The 22,746-nt window shown below is 34.7% G+C and overlaps 1 protein-coding gene across 40 annotated transcripts in view; it reads left to right on the top strand.

Annotated features, from left to right (window-relative positions):
- Window positions 1-22,746, top strand: part of RIMS1 (regulating synaptic membrane exocytosis 1) — a 389,815-nt gene that overhangs the window by 171,376 nt on the left and 195,693 nt on the right. For all 40 annotated transcript variants that reach the window (XM_036413979.2, XM_045572599.1, XM_036413996.2 and 37 more), the window contains exons 3-4: window positions 12,381-12,594; window positions 16,246-16,257. In XM_036413979.2, the coding sequence (XP_036269872.1) occupies window positions 12,381-12,594; window positions 16,246-16,257 (226 nt within the window). The remainder of the gene's footprint in view (window positions 1-12,380; window positions 12,595-16,245; window positions 16,258-22,746) is intronic.

The following is a 22,746-nucleotide window of genomic DNA, read 5'->3' as shown; positions in this document are numbered from 1 at the left end:
AGCAATGACCACACACAAAAAAAAAAAATCTGAAAACAAAATGTCAGACAGCATTATATGTGTCCCCTTTCACTGGCTATATCCTGGACTTTCCACAAAACAAACTATACTAGTGACTCACCTTTCTCTCCGACTTTCATCTTGTCAGATGAACTTTTGCCCCTGATTAGCAGTGTATTGATAGATGATCTAAATCTTTCAGAATGATATCTATTGTACATGCCAGGAAATCTTGCCAGTCATAGCTCCATCCTAAAGTTATCAGCTAAGTGTACTCAGAACTTAAAAGCAAAGTACTTTCTTCCCTCATGTATTATCTATGCCTATGTTTAATAATAATAGCTCTCACTTTTTGAGCTCTTAACCATGTGCTAGACACTGTGCTAAGCACTTTATATTGATTATCTCAATTAGCCCTCCCAACAATCCTAGGTAGCTGCTATTATTAACAGTTTGTAAATGAGGAAACTGAGGAATAGAGAGTTTAAATAATTTCTTTATGGTTATGAAGCAAGAACTATAACCAGATTTGATTCTGAGCTGGCTAACCTATTATATTTAACTAGACTTGTGCCTAACCTATTATATTTAACTAGAGGCCTGGTGCACGAAATTTGTACACTGAGGGGGTGGGGGGTGTTTCCTCAGCCCAGCCTGCACCCTCTTGCCGTCTGGGACCCCTTGCTCCTTATCACTCACCTGCTCACTGCTCCTTACCATTTGGCTCCCTGTTCCTCAGCGCTGCCACAGAAGTGGGAGAGGCTCCCACTACTGCTGCTGTGCTCACCAGCTGTGAGCCCGGCTTCTGCCTGAGAGGTGCTCTCCCGGTGGGAGCGCACTGAACACCAGGGGGCAGCTCCTGCATTGAGCGTCTGCCCCCTGGTGGTCAGTGCGCATCATAACGACCAGTTGTTCTGGTCATTCCACCTTAATGGCCTTTTATTATATATTATAGATACCTTCCAAAAGCATCAGAGAGAGGCTGGTTTCTTTTTTTCTATCCTTATAGTAATAAAACATAGCAAATCCAGTGAAAATAGGTAAGAATACAGCAAAGACAAGATTTAGAGTATGTTGGGCATTCCAGAAGGTGCAGGCATGAACTGATTACCGAACATTGGCTTGATCATATGTGTAGATACCCCCTTCTTCTAAATTACCAACTCATGGAGTACCCCCTCTATGTGTTAGGCAGACTAGCACAATCAAATGCCACATTTTGGAAAAGTTCACATGAAATTTATCAGACCTATTTAATATTAATGAATGATATATTTATTACGTGGATGGCAGGCACCAACATTACTTGTTAGATTGTTTTCGTAAAAACTGGCTTTATTTTTTAAAATTTTATTCCTAGTCAATATACTACTTAACAGTTTCTCTTTCTTTCACTTGATTTTCTTCTCTTGAACTGTGCTGGATAACCTGTTTGTCAAATTATTAAAATGACTCCCTCTCATTTTCGATTGGAGACCTCTGGTCTGACTCAGATATTAGGAAGCAGTGATATTGTTCCATCATCTAGAAACAATATTTCTAGGCCCCACCACACAAAATTGTAAATGTGTACTCATGGGCCTCCGTGTCCTGAGGTGTCTTCATTTAGTGCTTACTCAGGAGTGGCCTCCTATGGTAAACTGAAAACGGATAAAAAAATAAATGCTTGACTGAAGTAACAGGCTCTAAAACATTAATAGCTAATCACCAGTTATGCTCTTAGGTTTCCTGATTGTCACTGCTCAGTGCTTTTAGAACACTGTGGGATGCTGATTGAATGAACTACGTTTTTAACACTGCCGAATGGAGGACAGAAAAAGGAAAGAAAATATATAACAAAACCCATAACTTATCATTTTTAAAGGGCATTTAGAAGGTCCTACACACACACACACACACACACACACACACACAGGCACACATAAAAGCAGAAATTGTAGCACTTTATAATTTTCTCTTTTGTTCTTTTTCAGCCACCTCTGAAAACACATTTTTTTTCCCTAATAAATTACACCTCCTGCTGATCGCATTAATTTTCTTTAATACATTGAAGAAAAATAGTTTAAATATGGTAACTATGAAGGAATTAAATGTAAAAATAAAAATCTTTAGTGCCATCTGCTGGACATTTTTAGTAAGTAAAAATACACTCCTTTTAAACTAAAGTCTAAATATGATTTTAAACACAAACTGAAAAAGAATTTTTTTTAACTGTGGGTGATTTTTAAAAATGACTCAGTAATATATGTGGTAAAAGCTTGCAGGACTGAAATGTTTATAATAAAGTATATATTCTGTATATAAAATGTATTATAAACTTATCTGGAGGTTGAACTTTTTAGAGACTGTTTTTTTTAGAGCAGTTTTAGAGTCACAGAAATATTGTCAGGAAGGTACAGCAATGCCCGATATATTCCCTGTTCTCATACATGCATAGCCTTTTCCATTATCAGTATGTCCCAAGAGTGGTACATTTGTTACAATGAATTAGCCTACATGGACACATCATTATTATGCAAAGTCCATATTTTTTTTTAGGGTTCATTCTCGGTGTTGCACATTCTGTGGATTTGGACAAATATATAATGACAATGTATCCACCATTATGGTATAATACAAGGTAGCTTAAGTATCCTAAAACTCCTCTATGCTCCATCTATTCATTCTTCCTTCCTATCCCTTACTATGATTTTTTATAACAAAAAATACTGATATGTACATATCTGTAATTGACAAAATTTTAAGTTTTAAACAACTATGGATATCTGATTAAAATATGTAATATTTTCCAGCATATTTTCATACAGGCAGTATCAAACTTTTTTCATTTATTATTAAAATTTAGTTATGTAGTGAAAGTTTTTTTTTTTTTTTTTTAATCAAGGGAGATAAAAGATATATGGAAAAAATGCCTTCATTTTAAAATTTTACCTTGCTGTAGAGATCTCTCCTCAGAGAGAGGTCATGTATGAATGGGAAATCCTAGATTTAGATATCGCTTGCCTTGGGTGCAGTGGAAATAAGAAATTAAGGAGAAATTTTACACAAATCAGAGGATTGTGGAAAACAGCTGAAGTGGAAAACAGGGTTTCACAACGTCTGTTCCGGAATCCTTCGGAAAGAGTATTATTAAGACACCAGCAATCTAAAGTCTAAATTTTATAGACTCTCTTGCAGCTAGAATCCCTGGTGTGATTTAGGTTCCAACAATCAGATGTACTTCCATGAGAGGACTTGGAAGGGAGTTAAATGGGAGGGGCGGGGGCAGAGCAGCATCCTGGGCTTCTATTCTGCTGGTCTCTCCAGCAGGCTCAGTGTGGCTCTGGTTGTGGCTTCTAAATCAGAGCCCTCAACTGGGTGGTGGGGTTCTAGTGCCAGCCATTTGGAGAGTGGCTTCTATGATTCTGCAGCTTCCTGAGTGAAGAACTTTGAGTAGCTGGTTGTGTGCTTTTGTTTGGATGTCATTCCTAGAGACCATGCCAAGACTCTGTTCCTATTCTCCTTCCAACAATTTTATAGCGCCAGATTCCATCAGTTAACCTTTTATGCTTCAAAGACTGTGATGTTTATTCTTTTCAACTCAGCTATGATACAAGGGGCTGCTATTTACAATTATCATTAAAATAAGTTATCATTAAAATGAAACATAATAGAATTTTACTGCTCCTCTCTGTAACAGAGTAGAGGAGACAGTTTCATTAAAAAGGGGGCATGTGTTTGTGGTCCAAGAAACCATTTATTGTAAGTGCATGCATGTTTTTACTTCACAGCCATCTATCTCTGATTATTGGGCTGTCATTCAGTAGAACATATCAACTGGATGCTTGTATTCTGATATTTAGAGACGTTAAAAGGTAATTTGATTTCATCTCCACTTCTGAGAAGTTTTAGAATATTCACATTAATTTTATTATCTTAGCATGCCTTCCTGTTTGTTTGCTCTAGTTATTCTGTTAACACTAGTCTGTGTCGTATTTTTATTTCAGAGAACAACCCAAGTTCTAAATTATTTAGGAACATCTTTTTGATCAGCTAAGTGAAAGAAATCTGCCTGGTCATTTAACCCAAAATTATTACTTTGCTGACCAACATACATCCATTCCTTGTCACTTGGTATACATTGCCATAAACTACTAGCTAATGTCTATATATAACCTACCTCCTAAGTGGATTGTATATTCCTTGGAGTCAAGAACAGTGCTTTAGAATTGAGATTACTGTGGGGTTTTTTTGTTTTTGTTTTTGTTTTTTGACAATAGTGTGAGGTCAAACTTTAAAAGTAAGCCTCCAATCTATTAGGCTAGCAAAAGGTTTCATTTCTGTCACCAGGATCCTTTAGGTCTTTTGGAGACTCTTACCCAGCATTCTCTGAAGAACACTCCTGCCTTCAGTCTCCATGTCACTAACTTCATGGGCCCTTCTGGTGCCCTGTTCCATGGGTTCTTTGCCAAGGTTGGGAAGGGACACATAGGCCATGCCTCTGGTTTTCAGTACCCAAGCCTTCCCGCCATTGTATGCACATCCCAAAGCAATTCTTCCCATTGAAGGTGTTATGTGCCAACTGCTCTGATCTATGCTCTTCTCTTCATTGTGGGAAAAGCTCTTATTCCCCTTAGCACCTGTTGATTAAACTGTTGGAACTTCAAAGCACTAGCTCCCTCCTCAACCTCCTCCCAGAAAGTCTAGCCTAGACTTTGCAGAGGAAAGGTGGATTGTCTTCTAGCTCCTGGTCACTTTGCAGATGGAGGAAGAAAAAACACAAAATAGAAATCAGTGAGGTGCTGTGCCAGTTACAGTGATTTTCCTCCATTCTACTAGTACCAGTCACTTAGCATCATTCTGTGTGTCTTATTTATAATAAATGATCAGCAAATACTTATTAATTGGTAAGAATGTCATTAATAATTTCCTGTTGAAATTATTTATTTTCCCTTGTAGAATGACATCTAGTTTTTTAGAGGATGGTAAAAAGCTTTTTAGGTACCGTATTTTTCGGACCATAAGACGCACTTTTTTCCCCCCAGAAGTGGGGGGAAAAAGTCCCTGCGTCTTATGGTCCAAATATAACCTACACATATACTTTTTAAAAAAAAGTTTTTTTACTTGCCCGGCTCTGTGTGGTCTCTGTGTGCTTGCCCGGCTCTAAAATGGTTCTAAATGCTGCTGTTTACTTTACAGGGTTGATTACATGTGTTTATGACTGTGATGTTGGGTTTTAATGCACATAAAATATTTTAGGACACTATTTGTTTCAGAATCTTTTTTTCTTCATTTCCCTTCTCTAAAAACTGGTGCGTCTTATGATCCGGTGCGTCTTATGGTCTGAAAAATACGGTATTCATCTTTATTTTCTTCATATGTATGCAATTCATCACCCAACTTGTCTACATTTGGAATCTTGGAGTTTCTTGAGTTGAGTGCACAGATGTTAAAATCATGCAATGATTATTGCATAGTGAAACAATGGAAAACACCCAGGGATAAAACCAAGGTTTCTATATCACTGATTTCCTTTTAAAAGCACTGTATATTTTATAACTCTCTGCATTTCCTGTGTAGATCATTTAAATCTGAGATTTGTGATCATATATTTCGTCAACCTAGCTAATCAATAATAATATATTGTTAATTCTAAAATTGAAATGTACAAATAAATTTCACAAAAAGATTTTACATTTGCAGTCTGCATTTACTGTAATACCATGTAATAAAATATGCATTTCCATTTATTATTCATAATAGAACCCTGTCACATATTTGATATGGATTAAAGCATTAGAACATCAGATACAAAAAATAAATATGCTGTTTATGGTTTCACTACCAGTATCCTGATTCCAAAGGCACATTTTATTGTGAGGACAACATCTTGACAGTGTGAGATAGCAGAGTAATGTAAGGAGAATACAAATTGAAAAAAGGGTATTAAGGTTGGATTTTAAGAGACAGCTCAGTACAGCATTGCAAAAGGTTACAGAGCAAGTAGATTTTCAGGAAGTAGAGTAATGACTGTGGCTCCTTCTTCCCTCCTTATTCCCCTTCTTTTCCCCCCCCCCCCACTCCTTTCTTTTTCTCCTTTCTTTTTCTAATGCCTGCTGCTAAATAAAAAAAAAAAAAGAAGCACACTAGGAAACGAGTCCCACAGGTTGGCAGGGACTTGGGTTGGATTTGTTCTTTCAGTGCAAGGAAAGGAGTCCTATTCTTGGAAGGAAGGGAGTCCTATCTGTAAGTAGAGGAAGAAGCCTATGAAGATGTAAGAGAGTTCTGGGTTAGTAAACAGCATTATGCCCTTTTCTGATGTCCAAACCAGTAGTATAAACATGGCCTATTGCCAAAACCAGGAGGGGACTTTAGCTGCCTGCGAGAAGAAGGTACAAATGGCTACAGGCCACCAAGCTGGCGTAGGAAGGACGTGAATCCTGGTAGAGTTTGGAGAGATGGCCGTGTGAATGGCTTCGTGAATTGTGATGTAAAGCTCTTGGCAAACAACTGCTCTGGGTATTTCCCTCTGGGAGGAGAACACTGTCCTCAGTGCCTGCATACATAGGAGCCACTCTGTGGGCTGGATTTTTCTCCTACTTTCGTGAGACTGGAAGAGAACACTCCTCTAAGATGTTTGTTCCATGCAGAAAGTGAGAATCTAGAGACCTCCCCCTCATAACTCAAATCTGGAAGCCTCATCTTACAAACTGTCCTTCTGTGGCCTAATGGAGAAGGACCTACTGCTGTCTGCCCACCTCTCTCAGCTCTGGAGACCCCGCAGGCTGAGCTGTACCTGCACTCAGGAAAGCAGCACTGTGTTCACAAATCCTCAAGAAAGAATGTTGAGTCTTTCAGGAGGACATAGTGGCTTGAGAAAAGAGAATTTGGCAATGAATAGTGTTTAGGAGTTGAAAATGAATGGAAGTTGTTTCAGGCATATCTCAGAGATGTTTTGGGTTCATTTCCAGACCTCCCCTAATGAAGCAAATTTGCAATGAGTCACAAGGATTCTGGGGTTTCCCAGTGAATATAAAAGTTATGTTTACACTATACTATAGTCTAAGTGTGCAGCTGCATTATGTCTAAAAAAATGTACATGCCTTAATTTAAAAATAATTTATTGCTAAGAAATGCTAACACTCATCTGAGCCTTCAGCAAGTGCATCTTGCTGGTGGAGGGTCTTCCCTTGATGTTGATGGCTGCTGCTGACCAAGGTGGTGATTGCCAAGGGCTAGGGGGCCTGTGGCAATTTCTTGAAATAAGACCACAATGAAGTTTGCCACATCTGTTGACTCTTCCTCTCACAGATTAATTCTCTGTAGCATGCGATGTTGTTTCATAGCATTTATCCACCGTTGAACTTCTTTCAAAATTGGAGTCAATCCCCCAAGCCTTGTGACTGCTTTATCAACGAAGCTTGTGTAATATTCTAAGTCTTTTGTTATATTATCTCAACACTCTTCCCAGCATCTTCACCAGGAGTGGATTCTATCGCTGGAAACCACTTTCTCTGCTCATCCATAAGAAGCAACTCTTCCAGGATTAATGAAGTGTAGTTACCTTCATTAGTTATCCTAGCTGGATAACTTGCTGCAGCATCTATATCTGCACTTGCTGCTTCACCTTGCACTTTTATGTGTCAGAGATGCTTCTTTCCTTAAACCTCATGAACCAACCTCTGCTCTCTCAGCCGTCGTAGAAGAGTTAGGGCCTGGCTCTGGATTAGGCTTCGGTTTAAGGAAATGTTGTGGCTGGTTTGATCTTCTATCTAGAACACCAAAACTTTCTCCAGATCAGCAATAAGGCTGCTATACTTTCTTATCATGACTGTGTTCACTGGAGTAGCACTTTTAATTTCCTTCAAGTATTTTACTTTTGCATATACAACTTGGCTAACTGTTTGGCATACCAGGCCTACCCTTCAGCCCATTTGTCTTTTGGCATGCCTTTTTTTTTTCTTTTTTTCTAAGCTTATTATTTTTTTAGCTTTTGATTTAAAGAGAAATGTGTGATTATTCCTTCACTTGAACATTTAGAGGCCATCGTAGGATTATTATTGGCCAAATTTCAATATTGTTGTGACTCAGGGTTTAGGGAGGCCTGAGGAGAGGAGAGAGATGGGAGAATGGCCAGTAGGTAGAACACATACAACATTTAAGTTCATTGTCTGATAAGGCCGTGGTTGGTGATACCCTAAAGCAATTGCAACGATAACATCAAAGTCACTGATCACAGATCACCATAAAAATGAAAAAGTCTGAAATATTGCAAAAATTACTAAAAGGTGACACAGAGTGAGCAAATGCTGTTGAAAAAGATGGTGCTGATAGCCGGACGCAAGATTACCACGAACTGTCAATTTGTAAACAATGCAATACTGAGAAGCACAGTAAAACGAGGTATGCCTCTAGTGAGCAGGAGGCACGACCCTGCTCTACTGAAGTTTCATGGCCTGAGTTCACCTGCATAACTTTTGCTTTTTCATGGTCAGCTCTTGTTCATTAGCCAGGACCAAAAATTGGCATTATCTGACAGATAACACTTTTCTGAGTCCAGAAAACCATTTATTTTCATGTGAAATCCATATTTATTGTCATACTTTATGTGAACTCAATGTAAGATCTGAAGGATGTGAATTTAAAATAATATATTCAGATAGAAAGGAAAAGCAAGCCCATGACAAAAAGTAATTTCCTCATAAGGAAAATGGGAATAATAAGATTATCTTCTTCATAGTTATTATTTGTTTAAACATATGTAGATCCTCTTAAAATTAATTAGATGGCATAAGTGGTCAATTTTATTTTACACATAATAATGTCATATACGTTCATTTTGTTCAGTTCTTATGGCACTCATTTGTTGGTGATATTTGATGAGATAGAACTGCACTTTTTCTTTTTAATATGAAACTTTTCATATATACAAAGAGGACAAAGAAAAGAATAAAGCATACCTAATGCATTCACCATTCATTTTAAGAAGTACCGTAAAATATTTCTAGTACTTTTTAAGCCTGGGCTTGGAAAAATTTCATATCAGCATGAAAACAATATGTATTCTCCCTTATGAGTACAATAAATATAGTACTCATCAAGTTTAACAAGTTTAGTCTCCTGGGCAGATATATACATATCTAAATTTTTTATTGTGTTGTTCAACTCTCCTCTATCATTATTTTTTATATGTCTGGTATGTTGATTACAGAGAGGGAGGTGAGTAAAATATCCTATAATGAAGATGGATTTCTCTGTCCTAGTGGTTTTATCATTTTTTTCTTTGTATGTTATTATATGCACTCAAGTTTAGAATTATCATGTACAACATGAAATTATTACTTTTTAAATAGTAGGTTAACCTCTTTAGAGTAAAGCTTTTGCCTTAAATAATGTATGTTTGTTATTGTTCTTGTTAATATTTCCCTGGAATATGTTTTTTTCAACCACTTATTTCAAACATTCTGTGCCTGCATAGTTTGGTTATTGCTCCTCTAAACTTTATTAAACTGATTTTAAAAAATCTAATGTGATGTAGTTGTTTTTCTCTGACTGGCTTTATTTGCTTAGCATAATAATCTTGTCCATTCATATTATCTCAAATGGTAAAAGATCCTTCTTTATTACAGCTGCATAGTATTCCATAGGATACACACCACAGCTTTTTTATCCATTCATCTACTGATGAGCACTTGCCAGAAAAAGACAAATATCATATGATCTCATTTATGTGGACTCTAATGAACAAAATAAACAGATGAGCAAAATAGGTCCAGAGACATGGAAGCAAGGAACAGACTGACAAATTTCAAAAGGAAGGGGCAGGGGGCATGAAAGATTAAATAAAGAACTTACATGTGTATATGCATAGTCCATGGATACAGACAATAGTGTGGTAAAGGCCTGGGGGAGCTGGGAACCAGGGGGAAAATGGGTGACATCTGTAATACTTTCAACAATAAAAATAAATTTAAAAAATATCTAATGTGATGACCGCTGTGTTTCAATGATGCTGTAGTCACTGCAGTTCCTGATGTGCTGGATTGTGTCTGCCACCGCATACCATCACTTCTAGTTGTCCTGATTTGTATATGTTTGCTTGTTTCAATTTCTTGTCTTCTTTAGAATGCTTTTTCCCCCCCCCTCATTCCATGCTTTTCCCTCTTCTAGTTTGGATATTGTATGCTCTATTTCAGATACTTTTGGTAGCTCCATAACTAAATTTTTGTTTGCAGTCACTTGTACAAAAGTTAAAACATGTTCTTGGTCACAGAGATTCAGTACATGTCTATGGCAGCTGTTTGTGTCAGAGCTTTGTTCCTTTTTTGAATTACGGCTCTTGTTTCATTGTTCTCCTTCGAGGATCTCCATACCTTCTTTCTAACTCAAACATGAATTAAAGTGTATTCTTTTAAATATTTTCCAGAATGTGTGGCAATATAATTTTTTAAGATATTTAGTCCTCAGCATGAACTTGTTTGTAAATTTATTTTTTCTTTTTTTTTTCTTTTGTATTTTCTTAAGTGGATTTAATTTGGTGGTTCTCACAATAAATACTAATTCATAGACTCCCTTTATGCTTAAAGTTTATTTCTGTTTCTTTGATTTGAGGTATTTTGTTACTTCTACTCCTTAATAATTATTTTCTTTAATACAAGTTTTAGGATTTTCAGTGCTATTTTGTATGGTTACTTTTCAAATAATAGATACCACAGTTCTTTCTTATTGTGCTATGCTTTTTTTTTAATGCAATGTATTCAATAACTTCAATAAATTGATCAAGTATTCTTGCATTTATCAAATAACATATCACTATATCCTTCTATAAACTGAAATTAACTAGTCTTTAAGTTGAAAAGGTTTCAGATTCTAAAGTACTTTATGTGCTTTAATTATGGGAATTAACTAGGGAAAAAAGTGTCAATGGGCAAAGCAGGAACGATATTTCAGAATTTTAAAAGTAATCAGTAAATTTCTGCTCAAAAGCTATTGATGTCAAAAGGAAAACATAATGAAATCCTAGTACTTCAAGTGCAGTGCTTGGACTAAACTTACTTGGTTCTGTTTCCAGGAAGTGCCAGCTCCCCACAGTTATGTTAGATGTGGTGGGTCAAGCTAACTGCTCGAGTGAACAAGAGCATGTATGTGCTGTGTCCTAGGGCCCTGGTTAGCAAACTGCGGCTCGCGAGCCACATGCGGCTCTTTAGCTCCTTGAGTGTGGCTCTTCCACAAAATACCACGGCCTGGGCAAGACTATTTTGAAGAAATGGCATTAGAAGAAGTTTAAGTTTAAAAAATTTGGCTCTCAAAAGAAATTTCAATCGTTGTACTGTTGATATTTGGCTCTGTTGACTAATGAGTTTGCCGACCACTGTCATAGGGACTACTCACGCCCAGCAAAGGAGCTTTGAGACACAGATGCATTTGATTAGCCACTTCCCAGGGACTTCTTTTTGGTGTGACAGCCAATGACTGTTGGCTAGGCCTGGGATGACTCTCTCTGTTCTCATTTACAAAACGAAGGTATCCTTTCACTGGGGAGTCACTGGATAGCCTCATGTTCTATACAGAACAGCTAATGATTTCTGCTTGTAATGATTTAATATTGCAGGATCTATGTGGAGGGGAGGAAACTTGAATCATATTAACTGTAGATGGGGCATGTAAAAATCTCAATATGTACAAGGTGTGGTTTAGAACATTTAATGTGACTTAGAAGAGCCGCCATGTTAAAATACAATGTGTAAGCTATCATTCTGTATATTTTATCAAATACTTGAAGCAAAATACACAGTTTCTAGGAGGAGGGAGTGAAGGAAGATACATTGTGGAACACAGACTGCCTAGCAACATAGTTTAGAAGGTCTTTCCCCTCAAGTATGGATCATACATACATAATGGATTATGGAATCAATGTACTGTGACACTTTTGAAAGATAGTAATCAGTATTAAATTTAGAGTAAGATAGAAAATACCAGAGAACATCATATAGAGTTATTAGGCTGAGTATTTTGCATAACTTTTGCTTCGGTTATATACACACAGGAGTGGAAGGTGATGAGACCTAGTTGAAATACTTTGAAAGCCACCTGTCTAAAGAGGCAGAGGCATGGAGCGCGTACATGAATTCCACTGTTGGGAGCAAACAGTGATTCTATAGGGTCTACTTACATCTGTGTGGTTCAGTGCAGGTAAAATCGGGACTAATAGAATACATGCTAATTCATTTCTTACCTTTGTAGTTAAGACTTGTGGGGAAGTTGCTCTGTAGGTTTTGCTTTAGCTCAAATAGCTATGATTCTATTCTGTTTTTTTTTTTTTTTTTTTTTTTTTTTTGGGGGGGGGGGGAAATGTGTCTTCCATCAGTTATTTAGTTTGCTACCATTTTCTCTTTTGCCAGGAGATTGCATCAACAATTTGAAAGCTACAAGGAACAAGTGAGAAAAATAGGGGAAGAAGCACGGCGTTACCAGGGCGAACACAAAGACGATGCTCCGACTTGTGGCATCTGTCGCAAAACCAAGTTTGCCGATGGGTGCGGCCACCTCTGCTCCTACTGCCGCACCAAGTTCTGCGCCCGCTGCGGAGGCCGCGTGTCTCTGCGGTCCAACAACGTGAGTACCCCGGGGGCGTGAGGGAAATGTTGAATGTGGAAACCAATCTGCACGCTTCCCAAGCAGAAATAACGCGTGCGTGTTAGAGAGAAAACGTGTGCATCAATGTACACATGAATATGACCCTCCCCATTGCGTTTTTGGGTTTTTCATAAGATTCACAGTAGTGTAGTAGTGATGAAAATAATTCATAAAAAGATAGTTTCTATATGTTGTATCTTTTTTATTTTTTAAATATATTTTATTGATTTTTTTACAGAGAGGAAGAGAGAGGGATAGAGAGTTAGAAACATCCATGAGAGAGAATCATCGATCTGCTGCCTCTTGCATACCCCCTACTGGGGATGTGCCCGCAACCAAGGTACATGCCCTTGACCGGAATCGTCCGTAGGCCGACACTCTATCCACTGAGCCAAACTGGTTTCGGCTATATGTTGTATCTTTTTAAAATATATATATATATATTTTTTTTTTTTATTTCAGAGAGGAAGGGAGAGGGAGAGAGAATCATAGATCAGTTGCCTCCTGCACTCCTCCTACTAGGGATGTAGCCCTTGACCGGAATCCAAGCTGGGACCCTTTAGTCCCCAGGCTGATGCTCAGTCCACCAAACCAAACCAGCTAGGGCTATATGTTGTATATTAATAAATTATTCCCATTCAGAATCAACTGATTTATCTTTAGTAAATGTATTTTCTGAAAAATGCAGTACACATAGGTAGAGTGTCATGAGTTCTACAACTTGAAAGTTACGGCCAGTTCCTGTAAAAAACACAAAACAAAACCCTCCTTTAGTTTCTGCAACATTGATTTCAGAGTGGACGAAGGTAAAATGCAAAGTAAACTGTATGACATTAAATGTAATGTAATTTCATTCATATCATGTTAAAGAAATGTAGTGCTTATTTTATCTCATGGAAATTATTCCAATTTTTAAAGAATATGTTAATGCATTTTTAGTGTGCTTTTTAAAAACGTATTTGTCCTCTATGATATATAGTTTCACTTGATGTAGTTTCCTTAGTTGCCTTACATAACAGCTACTCTTCCATTATGCCAGTACTGTAAATATATTCAAAATTTTGAGGCAATTAAGATGCTATTATAAGGGACTTGATATTTATAATTTGTGAAATACTAGATTAATTATAATAAGTATTTAGTTTAGAACACATTTTAATGTTGTACTTTATTATATTCCATATATTAGTACAGTATAATTATTCATAGGGATGTCTGTATGAGTTTTCTTTGATACAGACCTTCAATGTGATGTAGAAGTTAAGACGATCACAGACAATAGGCCTGGAAAGGGGGGAGGGGGTGTACAAGGGGTCAATAGGAGAAAAAGGAGGACATCTGTAATACTTTCAATAAAAAGATAAAATTTAAAGAAGATTATCATAATTCCCATTGCTAGTTTAAAGAATTTTATGTATTATCTAATCATGTCTAGACTTTAACTTAATGCAAAGTTATATTTAAAAATAACAGGAGTGCTTTAGGCACTCTTTATATCTTCCTAATTTGGAAAATCACTGTTAAAATTACACTGAACATCCCAATCAGCATTGTATTTTTTGGGAGTGTCTTTGAGTAGCAGGTAGGGTATTCTAAAATATTTTCCAGTAGAACTAAGGCATTCAGTAAAATACCGTGTTTCCCCCAAAATAAGACATCCTCCAAAAATAAGACCTACTTACAGGTTTCCTTCTGAGTGAAATATAAGGCATCCCCCGAAATTAAGGCCCCCCTAGGCTAAACCTGAGAGATTTGGTCCACTGATTCTGAAAGAAATGGAGTCACAAGAAATTCATCAGGAAATTCAGGAATTTGATTGTTATGATGATGTTCCAGAAGATGATGACATGATTGTCATTGAATAAATGAGTAAATTCTTGATACTGTAGGATTCACAGTTTGTCTGGTTTGTGTTGACAACTACCGTACTACCTTACCGTATACAGGTAATAAATTTCCTTTATTTTCATTTAACAATAAATGTGTATTCTTTTTCATGGAAAAATAAGACATGCCCTGAAAATAAGACCTAGCGCATCTTTGGGAGCAAAAATTAATATAAAACACTGTCTTATTTTCGGGGAAACAGGGTAGATATTATACTTTAACATGAGTCTACTATTATCTTATGGCCTTGGAAAGATAATTCAATTAAAATAGTTAAAATTAGGTCTTCATGAAATGCATATTTTTATGCTTTATTCTTATAGTCTCATAAGTTTTCTTTTTTACTTCTAAAAGTTGTATGCCACCTTTAAGACTTTCTAGAAAAACCTTGGGTTAAGATATTGTCTGGCACATAAAAAGTGTGCAAGATCTATTAATTTTCCTTTATTTAGTATTCTTAAACATGCTGTATTGGAATGAATTCTCACAAATCAGACCTGAGAATGATATTTTAGGGAGCAAATTGGCTGCATTAATGCTGGCTGAGTGTGTTTAACCTCCCATTGTAAGTTTGAGGCAAACTAATATAAATATAGTTAACCATTGATATATTAAAATATTGGAGTTAAACTCATGTTTTAAAAAGGAAAGGTGTTTAAAGAAAATTAAGCTAAGAGAGAATACTTTGGAGTAGACAATCTCTCCTAATGTAATTCATCCATCTTTACTAAACCCAATCCAATTTTGGGGGGAAAAATTGAAAAGAACAAAATTAAAAAAAAAAAATAACACACACAACTTAAACTATTTAATTTTGAACATAAGACAAAAAATGTAAAACATTATTTTTTGTATGATAATTAACTATTTAAATGTGTATTACAAATAAATATTGCTTATGGAATAATTTATGGTTAAAATAAAATATTTTTTTTACTTATTACAAACATTTCCCATTCTTAGATTTTTTCAATTTGTAACTATAAATGTTTTAATACAAATTTGATAAAATTATTCACACATGTTAATGTATCTTTTAATAATAAGTAAACTATGCTAGTGAATTAAGCTTTCTTTCTGAAGAATGTTTTAAATGTATATTTCATAATCCAATTTCTAAAAATTTTAGAAATTATAGTACCCAAGTTTTACCGTATTTTTCGGACCATAAGACGTACTTTTTTTCCCCCAGAAGTGGGGGGGAAAAGTCCCTGCGTCTTATGGTCCAAATATAGCCTACACATATATTGTACTTTAAAAAAAAAAGTTTTTTTATTTGCCTGGCTTTGTGTGGTCTCTGTGTGCTTGCCCGGCTCTAAAATGGTTCTAGATGCTGCTGTTTACTTTACAGGGTTGATTACATGTGTTTATGACTGTGATGATGGGTTTTAATGTACATAAAATATTTTAGGACACTATTTGTTTCAGAATCTTTTTTTCTTCATTTCCCTTCTCTAAAAACTGGTGCGTCTTATGGTCCGGAGTGTCTTATAGTCGGAAAAATACGGTATATCTAGCTGTTAGCAGGATCCATATACATGCAATTTTCAATGAAAGATTGAACAATGATTATTTGGAGGAAAGAGTAAACATTTAATTTTCATAATGCCTGTATTTTAACACTTAAGAGTGACATATAATTGTTTTTCTTAAAAATCTATTTATTAATATATGCCTTATTTTGTTTTTCTCTTCCTCTCTTTCTTCTTTCTTTACTCTGCTTCCTTGGATGCTTTCCCAAAGGAGGACAAAGTGGTTAGAATTCATGATTTCTTTTCTATCATTTGTTATATAATGTTGTAAACTTTATTAAGTGAATGTTTCACCTAGTATTGTTAATCACTATATTTCACAAAGAAATTATATGCTAGAAAGAGCTCATTCCCAGTTCTCATGGGAAAAATAATCAAATGAATATCTAGGAACATTACAGAGTTTATATTAATAGGTAAAGTTTGGGTAGTTTCCATTCATGCGTACAGTGTTATTTAATATAATTTAAACCATTATGAACTTATATGTCTTCTTAGCTCTCTGAGTTTTGATGATGTCAGGAGCAGTAAAGTCTAAGGGACTTGACCTCTCTTAGCACTCAGTAGATGCAGAGGTAGGTCATTTGACACTTAACTGCAAAGGAATGGAATGAACTGACTAAGTGAAGAGAATGGATGTAATTTAAATCAAGAGCTCCAAAAAGTGATTTTTCTATAGAACACAAGTAGCAGAGTTGTCATATTAAACCACATTTTATACCATTCTCTTCTCCCTCGTGCATAGAAATCACACCCTAGGGGAGTGAAAGGTCACTTTGAACTCTTATCTGCTGTAGAAACCACACAGGCTGTGCTCAGGAAGATAGGGTCCAAGTGGAACCTTCAGCCAGCCTGGCCTTTGAGTGTACACTATACACTTTCATTCAGTATAAAGTACAATTTCTCTGTAGCTCATTGATTTCCCAATATGAGACTGAGACAGTGAGTATTTGGGGTTCAATATATCAACTCAGCTGCCTTTCTTAAACTGTTTTCAAGTTTAAATGATGTACTGCTGTGCATAAATAGCAAGCATGACATTAAATTGAACATTAAGTGTGTTTTAAAATTTGATGCTAGTATATGTTCAGCAGTGTTTTTCTGTAAAAAAGAAGTCAGATTGAAAATTATCTAGTTTGTTTTCACTAAATGTGTTTGTCTTTACCAATAGTGGTACATGATATCATTTTTTGGGGGGGAGGGGGGCTTTTATTTTAATGTAAAATATACTGTATTAGAAAAAATACAATTAGAATGTTATATCTTTGGTGTCATGAATATTATTATTTTGGATGAGTCCACTTCAAAAATAGATAATTTTTAATTCCTTTAACTATTAAAAGTTTAAGTAAATAATAATGCTGGTGTTATGTGCACTTGGTGTTAAGACTTCAGCTATTCTTGCAGGACTGGCCAGACTCATTGTCCTTTTAACAACACTTCCCATAATGGTAGTTATTTGTGCTTATTATGGTTACTAACATTGCAATGAGAGTTTAAGTGGACTTTGTGGTTTTCAGGCTAAAATACCATCACTTTCAGTTATTTTCTTATCTTGATTAGTATGCATATATCAACTATTTATTTTTAAGTAGCTTGTCATATGTCATAATTTTATTAAAAAGCTTTTAGCCTTTTGAGGTTGTTCAATGAATTATCTTTCTCATCCAAGAGCACTGAAGGCAGCTCTGACTTACCTGTGTTAAAGAAAATAACTGTATATTAAATTACTTGATTGGTGATTCTTCCCCTATTTCTCTGAGCTCTTTCAATTCTGGTAGAGAAATTATAATTTACAGGTGTGTGTGCGTACGTGTGTGTGTGTGTGTGTGTGTGTGTGTGTGTGTGTGTGTATACACGTGTGCACGCGCACACAGTCTCCTTCTTGATCAATATAAGATTAATGAATTCTACTTAGTTTTAAATTGCTGAATAATTGTGACTACAATACTGGTGTATATGATCTGACCTAAGCATAGCTAACATAATTCTTCCTTTTATTAACTCCAACAAGAAGTATTATTGATCACAAATTTTGCAGTGTTTTATTTTAAAACCACCCTTAGCCTGAATGAAATCTAACAATATCTCAAAAGATTGTGTACTTGAATATAAATAAAGTGACTCTCGTAAAGAATCACCTTGCATTTGACATAGGTAATAGCTTATAATAGAGGATTATTTTATATAAGTGCACACTCTCATAGGTAAAATTACGGTCATTTACTTCATTGAAAGTCCTCCCAGCTGGTTTAAATTGCTTTTGTCTCTATTACTCTCTATTTGGTGGCAGAATATTGAATTTAGATAACTCTTTTGATAACATTAGCAATTAGCTATTAGTAAACACACTGAATTGAATCCTCCAAATTCAGTCCTTTACTGGTTATGATTATCTTCAGTATTTTTTTTGGGGGGGAGAGGGACAGGGAAAGGGTGATTGATTTGTGAATACAGAAACTAAAAATGAACTTGCTATATTTCTAAATAATCTTTATTTTTACAAAAAAAGTGTCAGGCTTTATAAGGGAAGACTATTTTGTAATAACATCAACAATACTATGAAAAATAGAACCCTACCTAATTTTCTTATTCTTTTAAAATGTGAAAGATGCGTAAACCTACCTTTTAAACAAGTGTAAAAGATACATTTTTAGTATATCAAGGTAGTAACTAATAAGTTAGGATTTTTTTTTAACTGGCTCCTCATGGCTTTTAAGTGCTGTTTGTTTTGAGAAATCATGTTAACTGGTACACTGATGAAGCAAGTATAGTTTTATACAAAAGTTTTGTACAAAAAGTTCATAACAGACAAGGTGAGGTGAAATAAATAGGACAGTGGGGAGTTTGTAACTGGACTTATTATTTTTTTTTTTAAAAATCATTAGGTGTTATTTATGGGATGATCAATTCTTAACAACATAAAGAATTTACCCTTACAGACTTTTCTCTTAAATACCAAATTATGATTTTTTAAAATCTCTTGCTAGGGTTAGATAAAAAGAAGCAAGTTAGTAGAATAATAACCATTTTTTTAAAAATGGTTTGAATGATTGCATTATATATTTATTCTTATTAGGAAAAATCTTCTCAGAGTTACCCATATTTAGTCCATGGCATGATGAAGTATGTGATCATAATTTCCAAACTTCATTATTTTGAGAAAAGCATCTATAAAAGTTTGCTTGGACCCACTTTCATGTTCTCTTTTTATTTTTCTAGGTGATTTGACAATGATTTCTCTGCAAAAAAGTTTTATTGAAGAGTCTTTCCAGAAATATAATATAGGCCTAAATAGGGAAGTTTATATCTATAGATAAAAATATCAATAAGTAAATATTAGGTTGGATCAAGGGGAGAACTTTCTATAAGTAATTTAATTCTCAAGGTGTCTCTTCTCATTTTGTTGTGCTTGTCATAGAGAGCAGCAAAACATCAAACTGTAAAAACTTTTATGCTGGGTAATTCAGAAAGTTGTAAATTTTTATTCCAAATCTGTTCTGGGAATTTGCTATATTGTTTTTCAAGGGCATGGATTTTAATTTCTTACATGTAGCATTACTATTCTGGAAATGTTTGCTAAAATATCCAATCATCATTAGGAAGTTTATGGTTCTTGTTTTGCCCCCAACCTGAAATAATTGTTTAATACACTTTAAAAAATTTGTTTCTGAAAATTGCAATTTCATAAGCCAGTGTTAAAGGTGGATGCACAGTAGCACTAAGGGAGTTGTGGCAGGGGATAGAAACGCAGCCTCTTCTAGTATAAGGGAGCTTCCACAAATCGAAAGGTAAACCATGGCAAAAGCTCCTCGCTTTAGTGAACATCTCTCCTTTATATACCAAGGAGTAAGGTTGCAGGTCATATAATAGCTCTGTGGTTAACATTTTGAGGAACTGATGCAGTGTTTTCCCAATCAGCTGAAGAGCAATGTTTGAGGGTTCCAATTTCTCCACATTCTTGTCAATGCTTGTCTGCCCTTCCCCTGTCCCCATAATGATCCTGTTTAATGTGAAATAAAATATCTCATTGTGCTTTTCATAAAGCTGATTTTAAGCCAAAGTTTGGTATTTACAAGGATCCCCTGTGATGGTGTGGACTTAGGTTCTTAAATAAAAATGTTTCTAAGTCAGCAATTTCTTGAGAATAGATTTTTCTTAAAGGACAAGCACCTTCAAAGTATTAGAAGTTTAGCTTCTTTCTTCCCTCTGGATTCTTTATTTTCTTTACTCAAAAATACTATTTTACATTAGAATTATGTAAGTAGTTATTAGTCTATATAAATCATTCAGAACAAGAGCTCTGTTAAATTTAAGATACTTTGGAATCGAATATCTGGCTAGACTAGCTATCCTTAGGGTACACACAAATTAAGAGATTTTTATTTTTATTTTTATTGCCAGCTGAAGAGACTATACATGCAGAGAGAAGTTGCAGGTTCATTTTGCCATTCAGGTGTAGGTCTGAAATTAACACAGAAACTCTAGCCCAGATCTTAAAGGTATGTTCTTCTTTCAGTGTGCATGAGACATTTTCTTGAGGGATGTGAGCTTTTATTCGCAAGCAAACAAATAGGCAGGCATAAAGACTAACAACCAGATTATCTGATTTCTGCAGTCTAACTTTCAATATATCCTTGATGCCTGCCATCCAATAGATTTCATTATATATAGATTCCCTATTGTTGCTGCCACTAGTGGGGAATGGATTATTAGTCATGAGCAAACTCTGTTTTCTCTTATAGTAGAATAGCCACTCCAATTCTCTTATGGTTGCTGTTTACATGGTATAACCTTTTCTATCCTTTTAATTTCATTCTATTTTTATCTTTGACTATAAAGTATATTCTATATAAATATACATATTTAGATATTAAAAAGTCAATCATGATAATATTTGCCTATTCAATTTTAATCCACTCCTATTTATTACTATTGATATGATTGTATTTATGCCTCCTATTTTATTTTATTTTATTTTATTTATTTTTTTTACCTGAGTTCCTATTTTACTGCTTTCTTTTTTCACTAAATATTTTCTAGTTACATTTTAATTATTTCAGAGATTTTTTATAGTATTTTTGAGTACTTTTTCTTAGTGGCTCTAGGGTTTCCAGTACACATCTTAATTTATCAGAATCTACTTTATATTTCCACTACCTTAATTCCAGTGAAATATGTAAATGTTAACTCTATAGAGCTGTATTTACTTTTTTCCCTTTTCTGTGCTATTATTGTTATTTGCTTTATGTCTATATATGTTACATATCCAACAAGGCATTACTATGATTATTACTTTGTATAATTTTATGTTTTTGAAAGAAAACAAGAGAAGAAATAAGAGGAAGTATATATGTATAAGATCTGTTATATTAACATTCCTAGTTACAATTTTTTGTTTTCCTCATTTCTACTTGTGGATTCAAGTTACCATTTGGTATCTCTTTCTTACTCCAATACAAATTGCTTCCCCCCCCCCCCCCCCATCTGAATTCATACTACTGTCTAGTGTCACTTTCAGCCTTAAGGACTTCCTTTGGTATTTCTTTTTCCTTTTTTCAAGTTTTAGTCAGCTCTACTTATTTATTTGTTTTCCTTTTCAGTGAATTTATTAGGGTAACACTGGTTAACAAAGTCATATCAGGTGCACAATTCCATATCATCTATATACTGTATTGTGTGTTCCACACAAGTTCTTTGGTGTATCTCTTTAAGATGAGTCTTCTAGCAATGAATTCTGTCAGTTTTTGTTCATCTAGGAATGTCATTATTTCATCTTCCTTTCTGGAAGATAATTTTGCTGAATATAATATTATTATTTGACAGGCTTTCCCCCTTCTTTTTAACACTTTGAATATATTATTCCATAGCCTCTGACTTCCAATGTTTTTTTAAGTCAACTATTAATCTTATTAAGACTCTCTTATTATGATGTGTTTGTTTCTCTTTCTGCTTTCAAGAATTTTTCTTTCCCTGTTGCTTTCATTTAGTATGATGAGTATGTGTTTGGGAATGTATCTCAATGTATTCCTATTACATTCCTTGAATTTCTTTGATAGATTATGTTTTCCATCAAATTTGGGAAGTTTTCCGCCCTTATTACTTAGATTCTTTTTTTATCTGTTTCTTTTCTCATTATTGCAACTATTGTTACACATGTTAGTGGCACACATTTCTCTTAGTCTCTGTTTATTTTCTTCATTATTTATCCTCTTTTCATCAGATTGCATAGTCATTATTCATCTATCTTTATATTCATGATTTTTTCTCTCTCTACCAATTCAAATCTACAGTTAAAGCTCTCTAGTCAAGTTTTCATTTTGACTTTTGTTCTTTTCAACTCTATAATCATTTTATTTTAAAAATAATTTATTTCTCTACATTTCTATATGATGAAACATTATTATCATAACTTCCTTTGTTTTTGAGCATGGTAATTTCAAATTAGTGATTAGGGCCATATAAATAAATCCTTTATTTAAGACTTTTTTTTTTTTTTTTTTGATAATTTTACACTTTGCCCTAAGATATGTGAACAGACACAAAATAATGTAGTATTTTCTGTTTTTTAATAGTTGCAATATTTAATAAAATATTACTGTATTAAACATCAAATGAACAATTGAAGTAATTGTCTTCTAATTCAACTTGAAATTATTTTGAAAATAAAATGTTTAGATTATGTAAACCCATTGTTTAACTGCATCTGTCA

Source organism: Pipistrellus kuhlii, unplaced genomic scaffold (genome assembly GCF_014108245.1).
Source record: "Pipistrellus kuhlii isolate mPipKuh1 unplaced genomic scaffold, mPipKuh1.p scaffold_m20_p_5, whole genome shotgun sequence".
Classification (NCBI taxonomy): Eukaryota; Metazoa; Chordata; class Mammalia; order Chiroptera; family Vespertilionidae; genus Pipistrellus; species Pipistrellus kuhlii.
The sequence above is the reverse complement of the archived record's forward strand: the minus strand, read 5'-3'. Positions and strand labels throughout refer to the sequence as shown.